Genomic DNA, 17,878 nt, shown 5'->3' on the forward strand with positions numbered 1-17,878 from the left:
CTGAGAGACATAGTAAATTGTATCCTGGCTTCAGACTTCCATGGCATGATGAGGAACACAATTTCAATGAGAAAAACTGAACAATGTTTAGCATTAAACGTATTCATCAGAGACGTTTGATAAAAACAATTATAAAGCATCAACAAAAAACAGAACAAGGGCTGCATTGGAGTTTAATCACCAATCAGGTGTTCATCTACTATGCTTGTTGTTCACACCAAGGGATGTCCTGGAAACTTCATGTTGTAAGCCTAGGTATTAATATACCTAGAATACTTATACAGTACGGACTGCCAAAGCCAACATATTTTACAATAAGACATGGTCACATTTTAAACAAGCCAGGAGATTTTGTACATCAGAAAATACAGCAGGTGCAGGTTTTTGAGCTATAAACCTAGAAAGACTGAAACAAAATTAGATTTATCAGCGCGATTGTCAGGAACTTCTGACAGCTGTATGCTGATGGTATCTGTGGAATTCAAAAAATGCAGGCAAAATGCTTCTTTAAACCACTGATAATTCAACTCTCAAAATGCAACCATCTAATGCGAAAAACCTTTTTGTAAGCTTCCAAACATTGGATGATCTGCCTATACAAAACACACTAAACAGACTAAAACAGACAGTTCAGTCTGTCCCCTTAAGCAAGCCCCTGGGTTGATGTAGTTATTAGTAGTGAAGTGTTCAGATCATGCCTCTTCAGTACCTGAGGGACACCAAGTAGCCAACACCATTCTGTTGTTACAGTCCTCATGCATAAATAACAAATCACCTACATAAACATTTTGTTAGTCAACTCTGATAAAAACTGAGGTTCTGTTGTTTGGAGGCAACAATATTGATAGGACTACTATTACTTCAGCACTTAACTCAGAGGATTTAAAAATTTGCCTCAAAGACTCAGCACCTAACCTAGGCGTCATATTAGAAACAAAGCTCTCGTTTAACTCTCATGTGAAAACAGTATTGAAAACATGCTTCCTAAAGTTAAGAAATATTGCAAAACTAAGGCAGTTTCTCTCCACTCAAGACACATAGAAATTAATACGGTACATGCTCTTGTATACAGCAGGTTAGACTAATGCAATGCCCTACTATCAAGGAGCACCCGCATAGATCACCAAATGCAGGTCTTCTTCATATTCCACGCATTAATAAAAAAAAACAGTTGGTGCTAAAGCCTTTAGTTACAGGGCCCCTAGCTTATGGAACAGTCTCCCACCCCATGTTCAGGATGCCGAGTCAATCTCAGTATTCAAATCCAGACTAAAAACCTACTGTATTACTTCAGCCGAGCCTGCTGCAACAATGGCTGCTGGTGCTGCTGTACATGCTATTGCATGTCTCAGTGTTGGCCTTCCAGGTAGATACATCTGTTCAGACCAAACTATTCTATTCTCCTCCCCAAATGTCCGGATCATCTCAGTTGGATGTTGCATCACTGCCATGGATCCAAGAGGGACATTGTGGATATACAGTAGCTATCGTTTAAGAGGATTTTGCTGGTGTACAGAGATCTGCATGGAGTACTGACATACAGAAGACATGATGGATGGATTAATACCCTTATTCATTTATTCCTTTTTTTAATTGTGTAATGTTTGCATGCCCAAAGGTGTTATATACAAATAAATGGAACTGAATAATTTTCTTTCACATACTATAGTGAGAAGCATATTTCTTTTTGTGTATATGTTTGTCAACAATTGTGTTTGCTTGAATACTTATTTGGCAGCATGGTGGTGCAGTGGTTAACATGGCTGCCTGTTATTGCAGGGGCCCTTAGTTCAATTCCACACCTGGGATGCTGAGTTTGTGGGTTTCCCCCAGGTGCTCTGGTTTTCTCCCACAGTCCAAAGAGATATTGTTTGGTTAACTTCTGTCTGGTGAAATTGGTCTGGTTGTGAGTGTTTGTGTCTGTGTGTCTGCCCTGCGATGGACTGGCGTCTCGTCCAGGAAGTGTTCTGTCTTTAGCCCGTTGCTTGCCAAGACAGACTACAGCTCCCTCACAGCCCTGAAATGGATTAAGTGGTTATAAACTGAGTGGATAGATGAATATTCATTAGTGTGGCATTTAGAACTCTTATTAATTCTGTTAAGCAGAAATTTAGAGTCCAGCCTAGCGGTGCTAAGTAACCTTGATTTTTTTGTTCAGTTTTAAGAATTTTAGATTTAGAACTAGATTTTTCTAGTGATTAAAATTTTTGAATTAACAATATTAGGTCTGAATATTTACATTAACAAGTCATTTTGTGGTTGAGGCCATTAAAAGTCGCTAACCCTGTATGCGAAAACAAGACAAATTTGTACAACTCAATTAGTGATGTATCTTTTAGGCAAAGCATCAGTGGATTCAGGAGTGGGAACAACATTTACAAAATAGATTATTAAATTCCTTCCTGACACCAAACATTAAAACGCATAATGCTGAAATAACACGTTGTGGTAACAGCAAAGTCCCTCAGTCACAGTCATCACCAGTTCCCTAATCACCCATGTGATACTCACTTGCATACATGACTGTGCTCTGGGATACCCCCCTGTTTGACATCCCATGTTAGTATGAGACTCAAAACCCAAAATGCAGGGGGATAAGAAACAGAAATAACCAGCACTTCCAAATTTACAGACAAAATACATGTCATGCAGTCTTTACCTTGGGAGGTGTCATAGCATAGTGGGTAAGCCTATGGATTAATGACCAACAAGTTGGGAGCTCAAGTCCCTGCTGCAGACACTCGAATAAGGTACATTATGCTAGTTGCTCCAGTCTACCCAGCTGAATGGGAAGTGGGGCCAGAACTGCTGGAGTAGAATCTGTGCAATAGAATAATGCCCCATCCAGGGATGGAGTCGCATGCTCTCTAGTAAGATTAACACTACAGGAACTGGTACCTGTATGAGCTTTGACACTTTGGCCCTGGTATGGACTTCATCTTTCCTCATTTAAAGGCTTTCCTACATCATACAATCCATCTATTTTCTTTCCTGCTTTTTTCACAACAGGGGGCAGCGAAGCCTAACTCGGCAAGCAACAGGTACGAACCAAGATATACCTTGGACAGGATGCCAGTCCTTTGCAGCCCTTTCGTATTTTAGTTGAGTACATGCGCCTGCCCCGTTTGTCTCCTGTATTAATGCCTGGCGCTCTCGCTATTCCCAGCTCCGCATTGGAAAACCCACCAACCAGTGGGTCCTGGAGAGACCCGATGGCATAGGCTTCATCACAGCGTCCAGACCTGCTGAGTCCAGGGCTCAGAGCGCCTGGCCTCGTTACTGTTTTCATCCTCCTGGTTCCCTGTCCCTGTTCCTGTTCCGGATCCCGTTCTGGTTTTAATTTTGTCTGTCTCGGATTGGATCTCCCGGCACCTGGACCCTGGACTGAGCCCCGGTTTCCCTTTGGACTACCTTAGGACTTGTTTGCCTTAGCCACCTTAGCATCAGATCACAGCCGTCACACCACCCTGTCAGTCATCACGTCCCGTTCCTGCTGTGTTTCCTTGAAGTCTTTTTCCAGTCACTTCTGGATTATACCGTCTGGATAGGCTCCTGAACTCCTCGTGACACCTGGAAGCCAGTTAATCTACCAGTATATGTCTTTGGACTGTGTGAGGAATGTGGAACACCTGGAATAAACCCATGTGAACATGGGGAGACCATACAAACTCCATGCAGACAGAACCCCAAGTCCCCAAAGCTGGGAAACAGCAATGCTAACAACTATGCCACCATGTCACCCAACTATACAATCAACCTGGTGTATTCTCCTAATCTAAAATGATAACAAATGCTTTAGGGCTTTAATAAACCAATCAAGCAATATAGTATATTTTCACTCATCTATTTCTTCAGTGAAAAAAAGAAAAGTAATACATGCAAAATGAAAATGTGTTAAGCAAATTCTGTTTTGTCTCCCATCAGGTATCTGTCAGATAAACGTAGGCCCCGCAGAGTAAGCCAGCTTTTTAATGAATCCCAATTGCAAGTGCAAGTACTGTGTCTCTGTCTGCACACCTGGACAATGAATTAATCTGCATGATAATTATGGTCATACCAGAGTTTCAGGTTTTCTGAAGAGGTTATCCAAGTCTGTTACATAATCATGTGATCTCAGTCTGTATTTAAATATTATGAAGCCTTTCCATTTGAAGGAAAATTAAATTGTTCTCTATAGTACAATATACAGTGGACTGTTACATAACTCTAACCAATCAGTGTCTGAATACCATACTGTAAATACTTAAAGAGTGGATGAATTTTGGAAATTTGTTGAAAGAATTGTGTCCTAAAGGAAATGGATGGTAAAGCTTACATAAACATTTTATGTCCTGTAAATGACATAGTATTGATTTTAAACACAATACTCACTGTATTTAAGCAAGCTAACATTGCATTAAAATACGCTAAATACTTCCTAAACAATACTGCATTACACAGTATATTATAATTTTGCAGTTTACAGTATCAGCAATTATATTGTCCCATGCAAAATAGCATTGTCACTAACAACAGAAAAAATATCTTCACTGTCCTCTGTGGCAAATTAACTATTCTAAAAGAGCACGTGTAATGTCATTTGTATACATGAAATTTAACACCTTGTGATTGAGCATTTATGGATTAAACGGATGTGTTTTCACCATTTTTGTGTAAAGCAGAAATGACACAACTTTACAAATGTATTTTATTTTTCTTGTGAAACAGAAGAAACGTGTACTATTGATAAGTTTTTGTCTAATGTTAAAACATTTAACCAAATACATTTACTTACTGTATATGATATACAGTATACCTACTGTTGGTCAATTGTTGAATATTTATGTACTATAATCTCAAAAGCTTTTAGCCGATACTTACATCAAATACATTTGATTTTGGAATCACACAGAAAAATACAGGAAACGTTATTTGAAGGGAGAAGGCACAGGATTTCTGTTTCAGTTTGCATATACTGTACATGAATATGTAGACATACAGTAGGGGATTGTCAAACAAAAAACAATTCATGCTGGCAAAGAAGCCATAGCCAAAAGAGTAATACATTTACTGTATGTTATGCAATATTAAGAGTCCTGTTGCTGGAGATGTATCAGCAGCACTATCTCATTAAAAAGCAATATTATCTTGTTTAAACACAATGATTTTTCCCCATGGTGCTGACAGGTTTTTGTACAAAATACTCCTATTCATTCTATGTAATTAAAGAAGAATTTCACTTAATTAAAGCTAAAATTCTGTAAAAACACTTCCATCTGATATTTCTTCAACCAAAACATCAAGTTACTGTACTAAAAATTGTTCTTCAGCATTGATTTCATTGGTTTTAATAGGTCATCATGCATATTCATTGTACATATTTTGTTATTACAAAATTGTGCTAATCCCATTTACATTTTTTGATTATGTGACATGTCTGCATGGGATTTTAAAAGAAAAAAATGTTATTTCTAATTTTCTCCAAAAGCTAACTTGCTTCTGGAAAAGGGTGGTTTAAATTAACAAAGAGTTTGTAATCAGTGCTGTAAAGTACTGTGCATTGGTTTAAAAGAACAGCACAAAGGAATAGAACTGCTCTGATTGCTGGAAATGTAATTTTTGTGCTTCAGGAAATTCAGACTGAGTAGAACCGGTAGAAATGACAATACAAAGACAGGGTGTACAGAAATGGACATATCTATTTTTAAAGATTAACCGGGGAACTTGATTGAACCAGGACTATTGTCAACCTTTGTCAAAGTTTTTGAAATAATTCTGAATCTCCTACAAAAAGGTGTCATCATGTTCTCCTCTCATTTATTGGAAGCTTCTGCAATTCCTTATCATTTCTGGGGGTTATGTAATGGTAATGTAATACCATTGCCAATGCTATACATTTGGTTATGGCATTGGCAATAAATATATCAATGTCCACTTTGATCAGAACTATCAACAAGCACAACACTTAAGAAGCCATTTTTAATATACTGTATATGGAGTTTCTAGATTTCACATGGAATAACGACACCCAAGAAGCACTTTATGATTTTTTATTGAGTATTGGCTTAACGAAGCTTCTGATTACTCAGTCATTAAGTACCCCATGGCACATCGTAAGATCATCATAACATTGTAAGAACAGTGGTGTTAAATCCTGGTGTTCTGGATAAATTCCACTTTCCTTCACAAACTTACCAACCCCCCCCTCCTCCTCAATTCAAGTGGTCACAGTATTTAAGAACAAAAGAATGGTTACTAAGGAGAGGGACCACTTAGCCCCTCTAGCACCTTTGGTTTTTTAGTGGTTGATCTAAGAATCTAAGAATCTTAATCAGCCATTCCTGCAGCAGAACTTGCTCGAACAGTAGTTTACACTTCCGTCCCCTGGCTTGTGTCCATAGCAGTGACTGTAGTCAATTGGCTGTTTATAATTTGTGATCTTCTTTTTTTTTCTATTAACACTTAACATTGAGTCTCATAAGGTCTCATAAGTCTCATTAACCTCAGTAAAATGAATTGAGCCTGCCACATGGCACTGTGTGTACGGAGTCAAGTGGATCCACCGTCTGTTCAGTGCACAACACATTGATCTGTCATGTCAGTGAAATTTACTGATACCAACCACAAGTTCAAATACAGCAGAGCTGGACCAGAAAACTGTAAGCTAGAAACTATGAGCAAACCAGTATTTCTGCTATTGACATTTAACCAAATGTGTCTGTTAGGTTAGTTTCAAGCTTAGTCTGAAAACAGTCAAAATATTATAACATAATCAATTTATGATGTTATATAATAAATTAAAAAATGCCTTTCTCTTAATTCAGGAACTCACAGAATTTTGTGAGTTTCCATAAACCGAAAATTGTGGTTAGATAAAAATAAGGCCTTTATCATGTCATGTCATTTGCCAAACTGCTTTATAGCATATGGTGTAGCGGGAAGCCAGAGCCTACCCGCCAAGCAACGAGCACAAGGCAGGGTACACCCTGGACAGGGTGCCAGTACATCACAGTAAGGCCTTTATCATCTTACAAAAAACAATCTCACTACCATTGTGACACAGTGCCCAATCAACTAAGAACACCTTCAACTGGAAATACAATGTTAACTCCTTCGGTCAATCTTTACTCATTGACTCCAGGATGTTCAATCAATGTCAGCTGCAGCTATGATCCCTTCTAAAAGACTTTCTCAAACACATAGAAGCTGTATATATGCGCTTGGTCAAAAGCTGTTTTTCACTAATTCATATGTTCAGAGGATTTTCATTTTTGAAAAGGTTTCATTGTAATTAAAATATAGCAATATTTCAGACAGGCCTTGACTTATAAACCAAAGGAATCTTCTGTGATTCCATTCATTAGAGACTAAGTTACAAGTGTTACAGTTTATAATCTAGGCAGAAATATTTGTGCAAGGTCAATTTAAAACTGACTGTTTTGGGAAAAAAAAATTCTAAAATGAACTGAGCAAAACAGTAAAACCGTGACTTGATATTTGTTCTCCATCTGACAAAGCATGCGACAAAGCATCATTGCAATACCTGAATTAAAAGAGGAGGAATAATCATGATAGCAAGTATTATTTTTTCATAAAAGTGTATTTATAAATCTTAATTGTAAATTAACAAAAAATATTACTACATTTTTCATTATTGACAGAGAATTCTAGAAATCAAAACTTTTTATTCATATTGAATTTATCTTGAGTTGTTCATTTAAAGAAAATCCACCAACAAAGGTTGTACAGAATAAAAAAACAACAGGTTTGAAATCTGAAAATAATTCTGCTAGTTTTTGCTCTAAGCCACTGGTTATTTTCAACACTATTCTTCTATTTGAGAAAAAAACTCTATATTACTGTTTTCCTAATGAGACAACATTTGATGATAAATTCTGGGACAGCTTAACCATTTAGTTATCTTCTCAAGCTTTATAACAAGCTGTTTGTTATTAAATATCAAAATATACATAGCCAAACTTTGAAATGACTCTGTGAGATCTGAGAAGAGTTATACAGCACAAAGACCTGGCTCTTTGAAGACTGCTGGATGCAGAATCTCGAGGGAAATCGAGACCACTCTCATTCATCTTAACAAGACCCCAATAAGGAAGAAAATAAACTCATTTTTTGGCTAAAATACCTGGGAGAGTAAATAGATTACTGGCAAATACTAGAACTCTGTTCCATGAGCTGCAGTAGTAAATTGTTAGACTCTTGGGGACTCAACCACATTATCAAACAAACATGCTGATATTCTCTAAAACAGTGCCTTACAGAAGTGCATTCATCTTTCACTTTCGTCTTATTGGTTGTTTTTTTTTCCTAGACACATTGCTGGCCAATTGGATTATCATGCTTGGTGCTGCCAGACAGCAATCATATAGCCTGTGATTGCTAACTATTGTGCTGTAGGCATGCCCCCAAAATATCACCATTTCCTAACCTATAATCCAACACAGGTTCATGGGGGAGCCAGAGCCTAACTCGGCAAGCAACTGGCACAAATCAGACTACAGCCTGGATGGGATGGCAGTCTATCACATAGTAGAAATAGAGACAGATGTGCACACACTCACACCAGGACCAATATTCCCAAAAGCCAATGAACCTACAGTACAAATATGTTTTTGGACTGTGAGGGGAAATCCACTCGAATAAGGAAAACATGCAAACTCCACACAGATAGCACTCCAGCTGCAAGGCTGTTAGCGGATTAATTTCTTATATTTTGTATCATAATGAAGACAAATTCCAAATGAACACAACGCATAACTTAAAACCAGTTTAACAAAACATGGCTATTTTTCATGACATACTTCATTGCTTCAAATCATTGCTATGCTGGGAACAAGGAGGAGAAAACACATTCTCTTTGCATAGCCCAAATCAGATAAACTCACTGTTTCAAGACAGAAACATCATGTACTGCTACTGGGATCACATTTTTGGAATTAGGCATGCCAAACAGACAGTCTTGCTGTTTACAGTTTGCCTACAACTACCTACCTAAGAGAACATCCAAGGACATTCACGTGAAGATGGTTCTCATCAGTCTGAGGAATTTATCGCAAGTTTGCAATTTGACATTTCACCTGCCTACATTCCACATTCCATACTGCTGTCCTTGACTCCTCTGTGTTTGTATTCCTGACCACCATCATTTTAAAATGTTAAAGTCTTATGTACTGTTCATACACACTGTTTCTCTTGTCTCAATCTGATTGTTCTCTTCTGAGAGATTCTCCATCTCAAACATTGTAACTTGTCTACCCTCGGTTCAGTAGCTTCTGTAATGCTCTACGAGGAAGCTAAACCTTCAGGGCCTTTGCTGAGTCACACCGTATCTGGCGAACTGTAAATACTCTGTGCACCATAAACCATGATACATTTCAATGAGAGAGACCCACTGCTGCATATTCTGTCCATGCTGGAGGTTTCCAGTCATTATGATACCATCACCTTTACCAATAAATACAATTGAATGTGGATTCTTAGCAGCATAAAAATATATAGGTGAGACAGTCAGTATAATTTTGCATCTAACACCATTCTTTGGTCTAACTGGTGACAACATTTTAAACAAATATACCAATAGCCTGGAACATTAAATAAGAGTAAAAAACAAAGCGCAGTGGTCAACTTCCAGGGGTTATAAGTGAAAGCACAACTTATTGTAAGTGTAGATTGATTTGAAAACCAATTGTCTTACCATTTTTTTAATTTATACATATAACAAATAGTAAAAATAAGTAAGGACGTAAAAATATGAATTATAAAATATGAAATAAATATAATAAATAAGAATAACTTAAAAATTCAATGTGTTCAGCCAACCTGATCAAGTCACACGCAAACGATCACGTTGCACTTATCCTGGAGTCCTTGCACTGGCTTCTTATAGGGTTCTGAGTAGATTTCAAAATCCTGATGTTCACCTACACTGTATAAGGCTCTACATGGCTTGGGACCTCAGTACCTACATTACGTATGCAATTATCTGTAAATTTTATAAATTGTGTTATTTTGTTTGAACTGTCAAGCACTTTGAGATGCTTCCCTTAAAGCTGATATATAAAATAACAGATTAAGAAAATTATATTAAGAAAACCAACCATTCATTGCTCAATTCTCTGACACACCACTGGAACCTCAAGAAAGATTAAGAATGTAGAAATTGAAAAAATGTATAATTTTCACACACAGCAGGCCAAATGCTATTTTAGTTTCTTCTTCTCCCAGGCGATACCCAGTGACTAACCCCTCTGACTCCAGGGGACCTCAGCTTCACTGCCTTAGCAATGCTGTCACCAAATCTCCAACTGCCTCTACTGATTTAATGCTTGTTATTCTGTTTGTGCTGTATGCTCATATATTAACAGGGTTCTTACATTTACAGAGCATTTGAGTACTGAATTCAGAAAGCTAAAAATAGCAGGGCAATTCTGGTTGAGAAAGCTAAATTAGATTTAACAGATATTGTGGCTGAGACTGGCATACTGTATTTATGTTGGACTCTATGTATAAAAGAACAAAAACCAAAAGGTTGAACCACAAATTTAGGAGGATTTTGAGGGTTCACTGTTTTGTCTTAAATATAATCCCGGGTCTGCCAGAAATTGCCATTGTAATTGTTTCCTTCTGTTGCTTCTGACACCATGCTGTAGATATTGAAGTCTTTATTTCTGCATTCATTACAATTTCTCATGGTTTCAGAGATCTACTGGCTTTCCTGACAACTTCCTCAAGGAACTGCAAGCTAAAGTGGCATGGCAAATACACACCATTTAATGCCTGCAACGCCACAATGTTTTATTAATGAACAAGCAGTAGGACAGTAAATAGAGCTTCCCTTAATGCATAACAAACCCTTGCATTAAACAGTAAATAGGAATCCTATGAATCCTTTAATACTATTATTATCTCTAAGTTTGTTTAAAAACAAATAATAAGGATAAAAAGAATAAATAAAGGATAATAAGGACCTACTCTTTTTACATTTCAGAAAATATGATTCTGGATTTTTATTAAAGCAACCGTTTTAACATTTAATTATTAGGTCTTTATTTGTATAAAGACTCACAGGACACTGTGGCCAACATATTGTGATATTACATATACAACATCCTCAGTAAAACCTCCACCTATCTCATATCCTTATACTGTTAAGAATGTCATGTTTTTGAAGGTTTGGCTCTGAAAACACCTCCAGTTTTGACTCTATAATGATGGTTTTTTTAAATAATTTTTTTTTACGAATAAGCATAAACTAATAATGTCAGAATGAAGTATTAGATGTCAATTTGTACAGAAAGCATCCGTCTGTTCAGCATTCCATAAAGTTTCGACACAAGCCGTGAAATCCATAAAACATGTTTTAAAAGGTTTAGCAAACAAAAAACAATATTGATGTTACAAATGCAAAATCAAATATTGTAACTGCATCAAAGGCTTTTAAACTTAAAATTCCAAAATACTTCATTAATACTGTACCATGTTGTTGTGTTGTTTTTTTAATTTAAACAAATTTCTGAATAGTGTGATGGCATATAAATGCTTCATAGGATTTTGTAGTGGTCTGTTGCCAAAAACTGAATCTAGAACAAACAGTAATTTATTTGATAAAAAATTAAACACCAGGGGCTGCAAGGCAAATTAATGTTAATTTTTGTAAATGTGTTCAAAGTCTGGGATGCCTGTTTGCCTTCTTCTCATGCAATGCAAGGTATTCACTTTTCCAAGGAAAATGCAGTAAGCACTGTAAATCATGGGGCACAATTTCTAACAAAAAGTACCTATGTTAAACATACACTAATATTTCATGAACAGCCCAGCTGAAAAAATATTTATAGTCTCATCTGAAACTATAAACTGTCCATAACTTCATGGAAACACAGATCCTTCTTGGATTAATCCTCCCTTAAGTTTTTTGTAACTTTGGGAAATATGAGCCATAAGCCAGGCTTAAATGTTGGTTCTAAATAGAATCGGATACTGTCTGCACAGTGTTGCATTATGGGATTAGAAAGTGGTGAATGGTAGTCCATCAGTCAAAATGTCACCAATTAAAAATGCTCACTTCTAATTATGGTACAATGACAACTACTGTATTGCTATAAATCCTTCCTTCAAAAAAGCAAACATTTGTTTTAGATTTTTCACTTTATTACATGCACAATAGTCTCCAAAATGATGCTTGACACAAAACGTCCTACCTCCTGTTTTTTAAAGTTCTGGACAAACTGTTCAAACTGTTCATCTTTCGTTTCATCAGCTTTCCCCAACTTTTGCAGCACCTGAAAAAAAGAAAGAAATTGTGTCTTTATGTTCTCCTTTCAAGATGAACTGCACAACAACAATGCCTAAACATAGTTACAACGTTTTGGGCTATTTTTTTCAGGCAAATCTGCTAGGCTTGCTGTAGATCTGTGGGAACTACAACGAAAGGGTGTTATGAAACTCCAAAGGAGAGAAATTAAGAAACAATCAATACAATTATTAATTGAACACCATATTACCAAATAAAATTGATGCATCCTTTTGAAACTTTCAGACGTTAGCTACTAACTACAGTGATGTAACTGCAAAATCTGGAGTGATGAGCTCTGTTCAGACTGCTGAGAATAGTGAGTAAACACTAAAGAAACAAAATAACATTCAGCCTCTGGCAGTTAGATAAATAAACTGCATCTGCAGTGAAGTGATTTCTCACACTAAAAAAAAGAGAACAGGACTAGACAGAATCTACTCCCAGGAAGTTAGAATGATAAAGTCTCTGGGAGTGAGACACAAAGTTGGATAAATTACCCAAAAGAATGGATAATTCTTAATTATTCTGATAAGGCACTTAAAATACAGTAACTGTGTCCAATCATCTACAAACTCTTGCTTCAGTCTCGGCCTCAGGCCAAACATGATCTGCCAGTGACCAAACTCAGGCAGGTACGGTAAAAAGTTGGATTGGTCCAACCTCAGCTCAATAATTGCTATCCTTACACTAGAAAACCTACTTTGTATGTACTGTACATTGGTGCTCCAAAATCACATTACCTGACAGGAGGATCTGCTACACTACCAGGCAGACAGTGAAACAATTTGTATTTACATTGAAGCATATTATATTGTGATAAGTTTAATTTGAATTATGAAGTAAAATATTACATACTGTACATTGTATTCTGGGGTAATTCCACTTATGTATAACATTATATTAGAACAAAAAGTTTTTTTTTCACCCCATTTCAATCTCCTTCAAAATGTCTGCAATAAAGCATCACAAAGAGTTTGGAGACCTTGTTTTGCAGACTTATCTCCTGTCCACCACAGTATCTGCATATATAGAGACAGAGATTTATTAAAATAAGATTATTAAGTGACTGCAGCCTCACTGTAATTATACTGAAATCCTTATACTTGCCAAAGCTATATTGGTAAGTGTTAGCATGACTGAATTTGTGGACATATACCATGTATTAACTGGCCTGGGAGCAGCACTAATGGAATTTAGCTTGATTGCTGTGCTTTATTTAGTTTTTTTCTGGCTCTACAATCTGAGCATGACGACCAGGATGGGCTTGCAATCAGCAGCCTAGAGCTCCCTTCATTTATGCTTGACAGCTTCTTTGGGATGTAAATGAAAAGTTAATAAGGAAAACCAGATGAACTGAATGAAAAAAAAGACTAAATCTGAGTGCAGTCAACGACTTGAGAAGCACATCTCCTCTGTTCAATAATGTTCAATAAAGTTGTATTTGTCAAGGCTGAAAGACTTAAAAAACATAAGACTTTCAGAATTGAGATCATTAACAATAACAGACAATTCGATTTTTTCCTATAGTCTCAACACAGAAACAAATAGCAAATACAGTCATTAAAAATCATGTCTAATGTTCATCCTGAAATTATCTTTTACTTTAAACATTCTTGGATGTGTTCCATTTCAGATTTAGATTTACTTGAACTAGGGTGGTTGTTCTGTGACTTTACTTTAATTTTTACATTGCAAGAATGCGGTACTCCATCAACAACATCTGTAAAATAATGAAATCAAGTAGAATAGATGTCCATTAATCCATTATCTAACCTCTTTATCCAATACCAGGTCATGGGGAAGCCAGAACCCATCCCAGTAAGCAACAGACACAAGACACAGATTACAGACAGAAACACACACCATTGCTCCTAGACTGGAAAACAGACATGAGGATGCAAAAATGATATTTGTATTAAAAAACTGTCATATCCCTTAAAACCCCACCTATAAAAGATGCCTTCACAAATAGCCAGCCCCCCGGTGTTATAAAAATAAAAACCTGAGATTTTCTGCTGTTAGAAACTACAAAAATAAATTTCAGTTTCTGTGGAACGTACAGTACATGATGTCATCAGGTTATTCATGGGTAATTCTAATTAGAATTGTAATTGCGTGAAAATGCTATGAAAATGCTTTAGAAGCTCTCACAGAATTATTTAGACTTAATAGCAGAGGAAACATCATGAAAAAGACACTCAAGCCAAAGAATCATTCTTCTGCTGAAGAGATCTGACCTGAGAAACCACAGCTGCAGACAGTGAAGCACAGTACTTCAAGAAGCAAAATCCAACAGAAGTATATTGTCAGGTAAGAACTGGAGGCATAATAAGGAATAATGGGCTCGATTACAAAGGGCATGGTGTCTTTCATCTTCCTTCCCATTTGCTCCACAGAACTATATTTATTGCCTGACGCTTTTTTGCTAATTTTTCAAGCTGTGAAGGTATCTTAAAAAAGGAATTAACCACACAGTTCACAAAAACAATTACCATTGAGTCTCACACACTTTCGCTTGCCTATGTGTATAGCAGCAGCTACAGTACCCAGCTCTTTCCTCACAAGAGAGAGGTTGGTTTGGGCAGCCTTATCCTCGCAAATAGGCTGCTACTCCCTCAGCTAGGTAAATATTGTAATATCTCTATATATTTAATCTGGTGGGTAGCTGCGTCAGCATGCGTAGGCTGCAAAGGAACAAGTAATAGGTTTATTCCATGCTGAAAAAAAGAAGAAAGAGAACACAACGTTTCGGCCGTGGAGCCTTCTTCAGGTCCACACCTGAAGAAGGCTCCACGGCCGAAACATTGTGTTCTCTTTCTTCTTTTTTTCAGCATGGAATAAACCTATTACTTGTTCCTTATATATTTAATCTGTTTATTGGATTCATTAGAAACTAGATGAAAGAGATGAAGGACTCTCGGATTATTAAGTAATATTCTGTCTTCAAACATTAGATATACAAAATCATCCACCAGGTTAAGCAAAACAAAAATATTTTTAGCTATTAAACATCCATTTTCTTGCTCTTAAATATGGCAAATTATACTGTACTTCAGATACACCCATCACTGAGGTAAGCCTCTGTTCTTATACTGAAAAAACTTTCATTTATACCTTGCCTAGAAAAAGTATTTCCCCCATCAACAAGGTCTCATTTTGTTGAATTACAAATGCTGTTTAAACATTTTTTGAAAGTTAATATTTTTTAATCAAAACAAATACTCAGACTGAACACTTACTGTATGGATAAAACAAGTCAAATGTCAAATTTCCACTTTAAAAAGCTAACAATGTACATAAAAATGTAGAATTCAGTGACAATGCACTATGATGAATATTCCTCTATAAGTACTCTCTTGTAACTGACAACAGAAACCTTTGAGGCTGATGTCTCAAATTAAAATGTTGCACTATAAAATGAATTGTGAAAAACATGGGCTCCCATTATAGGAATGCTTTTTGTTCCTTATTCCATGAGATATAATAGTTGTCACATAGAGAAAGCATTCGTTGTGAGACCGCTCTCCAACTCAAGGCTACTGAAAATAAATGCTACTGAGTTCTATTTCACTACGCTCTCTTTGTTAGCATTGCGACTGACAGTTGCCAGCTTTTGCTGAGGTCTAGCTCAAAAAAGTATCAGCTGTTTCTGCCTCAAGGCTAGGATCTGAAGTGATAGTTCACACCTTCAGCAGCAGAACTAACAAAGGTGTATTGCATGTCCTTTCCACCATTGTGATAGTTTTGCTGGTGTCTGTATTACAAGTGGTTAAAAATTACTTCAATGACAATCCCTTCATTCAAATGGCTTTTTTTTCATTTCCAACAAGCTTTAAATAAAGGACAACCACCTACAGCAAGTGGTGACACAGGTGACATGCAGCAGCCATTAGGCATAACTAGCCCCACTGCCCTGATGCATAGCAGGTGTGCCAAATATCTTATCTGCATTATGGTACCTTATACAGCAAAGTTCCCCTGTCTCCATACTTGGATAATTAGTTTAGCAATTCTTGTCCAGAGGGAGTCCACCAAACCACTTAAAGCAGCATTGTGGTTTTTGAGTCCCAGTACTGATCAGGCCCAGCCTTGTTTAGCTACAAGGTCATTATGCTTTTATCAAACTACACAGCAGACCTCACAATGTGACACAAGTTATTTGTATTGTTTCTATTTTTGCCTTGTTCTTCAGCAGTGAAGCAAAATTGAGTGTTGGTACATGTCTTGCATGAGCAGTTAATTAATTTAGTTAACTTAATTAAGTTAAGTTAATTTGCCAAAACACTTTTGGAAGTCTACAGTTATTAAATAAAGTACAATTTCTGCAAGCTTTTTTACAAGGTTGAAACAAAGTGTTAAACTGCATGGTATTGTGTGCAAGCCTAGACACAAGCCTCTGCAAAGAATTGACTATGCAAGTCTATTTAAAATAATATTTAAATGCACCCTTTATCTTTTTAGAAATTATATTTCAAGTCTTAAAGATAAAAGTTTAACAGTGATTGTTGGGGGCACAATTTTGTTTTTTGAAAAATGGATACATCGATGCAAAAGCCTTTTTAGCTTTCAGAATTTTTGTTCCTGATGAATTAACTACTATGTTGTACAGTACAACCGTCACCAATTAGAAAAACTGCCAAAACACTTTTGCAAACACTAAAACTTTCCCTGAGCTGTCACGGATGTCGGAAAGGACGAACCGTAGAATGGCAGGAGAGCAAAAAGACGCTATGCGTAGCGGCGCGACGGGGGTTAGCCAGGGCTCAGCTGTTCAGGGAGTGCCGTATAGAAACCTATGCCCTCAGGTAGCGGACGTGGAGCGACCTGGTGCTAGGCGGGTTTCAGGACATCCGAACGTCAATGCTGAGCAAAGACAAATGAAAGACCCAGAAATATATAGCCCCAGAGAGAGAGAAACACCGGAAGGACAGCAAAGCACCGGAAACAAGAGACAGGACAGAGAAGGAGCGCCCTCTGGCTGCAGAGGGCACGACATGAGCTATTCGTTGTAATGCAGATTAAAGACAAAAGTGACCCAAGGATTTACTGATTCCCATTAGGAAGATGGCATTCTCTTTTTTTGTCTTTCAGTGGGTTTCCAAAGCCTGCAAGGATCATATAGAAGGCGGCAGAATTTACTATTATTTAATGCAGACTAATACTAATGTTTTTTAGAAAAATGTTACATTTTGTACAGCATTTTTGCAGTGATCTGGCCTACAAATTAGCTGATGAACCCAGAAAGTATGAAAATCTTTTCCTCCATTCTAGGGTAAGTTTCCCAAAGTAGGTGGGAACATTGTCTAAAGTTAACTTCTCCCAGAGATTGGAATTGCTATGAAGGAAGAGTGACTGTTATTCTTGCTCATACTCTCAAGCCAGCAGCTCCCTGCTCTGTTTCAGGTCTCCCCAACGATCAATATAACCAGCTCAGTCAATTCTGATTAAATGAGAAACATGTGCAATTCCTTAAAACCATTCACCTTCCAAATCGACGTTAAAGTATTTCCCTCTCAAGCTGATACTCTACTATATTTTCTGTTCACAAATGCCTTTTGTCGGATGTCATTATAACAGAAGGATAGGGTT

General features: G+C 37.0%; 1 protein-coding gene across 8 annotated transcripts in view; it reads right to left on the reverse strand.

The window, feature by feature from the left end:
* Nucleotides 1–17,878, reverse strand: part of amph (amphiphysin) — a 111,086-nt gene that overhangs the window by 70,422 nt on the left and 22,786 nt on the right. For all 8 annotated transcript variants that reach the window (XM_015354457.2, XM_015354454.2, XM_015354461.2 and 5 more), the window contains exon 2: nt 12,195–12,275. In XM_015354457.2, the coding sequence (XP_015209943.2) occupies nt 12,195–12,275 (81 nt within the window). The remainder of the gene's footprint in view (nt 1–12,194; nt 12,276–17,878) is intronic.

Source organism: Lepisosteus oculatus, chromosome 6 (genome assembly GCF_040954835.1).
Source record: "Lepisosteus oculatus isolate fLepOcu1 chromosome 6, fLepOcu1.hap2, whole genome shotgun sequence".
Classification (NCBI taxonomy): domain Eukaryota; kingdom Metazoa; phylum Chordata; class Actinopteri; order Semionotiformes; family Lepisosteidae; genus Lepisosteus; species Lepisosteus oculatus.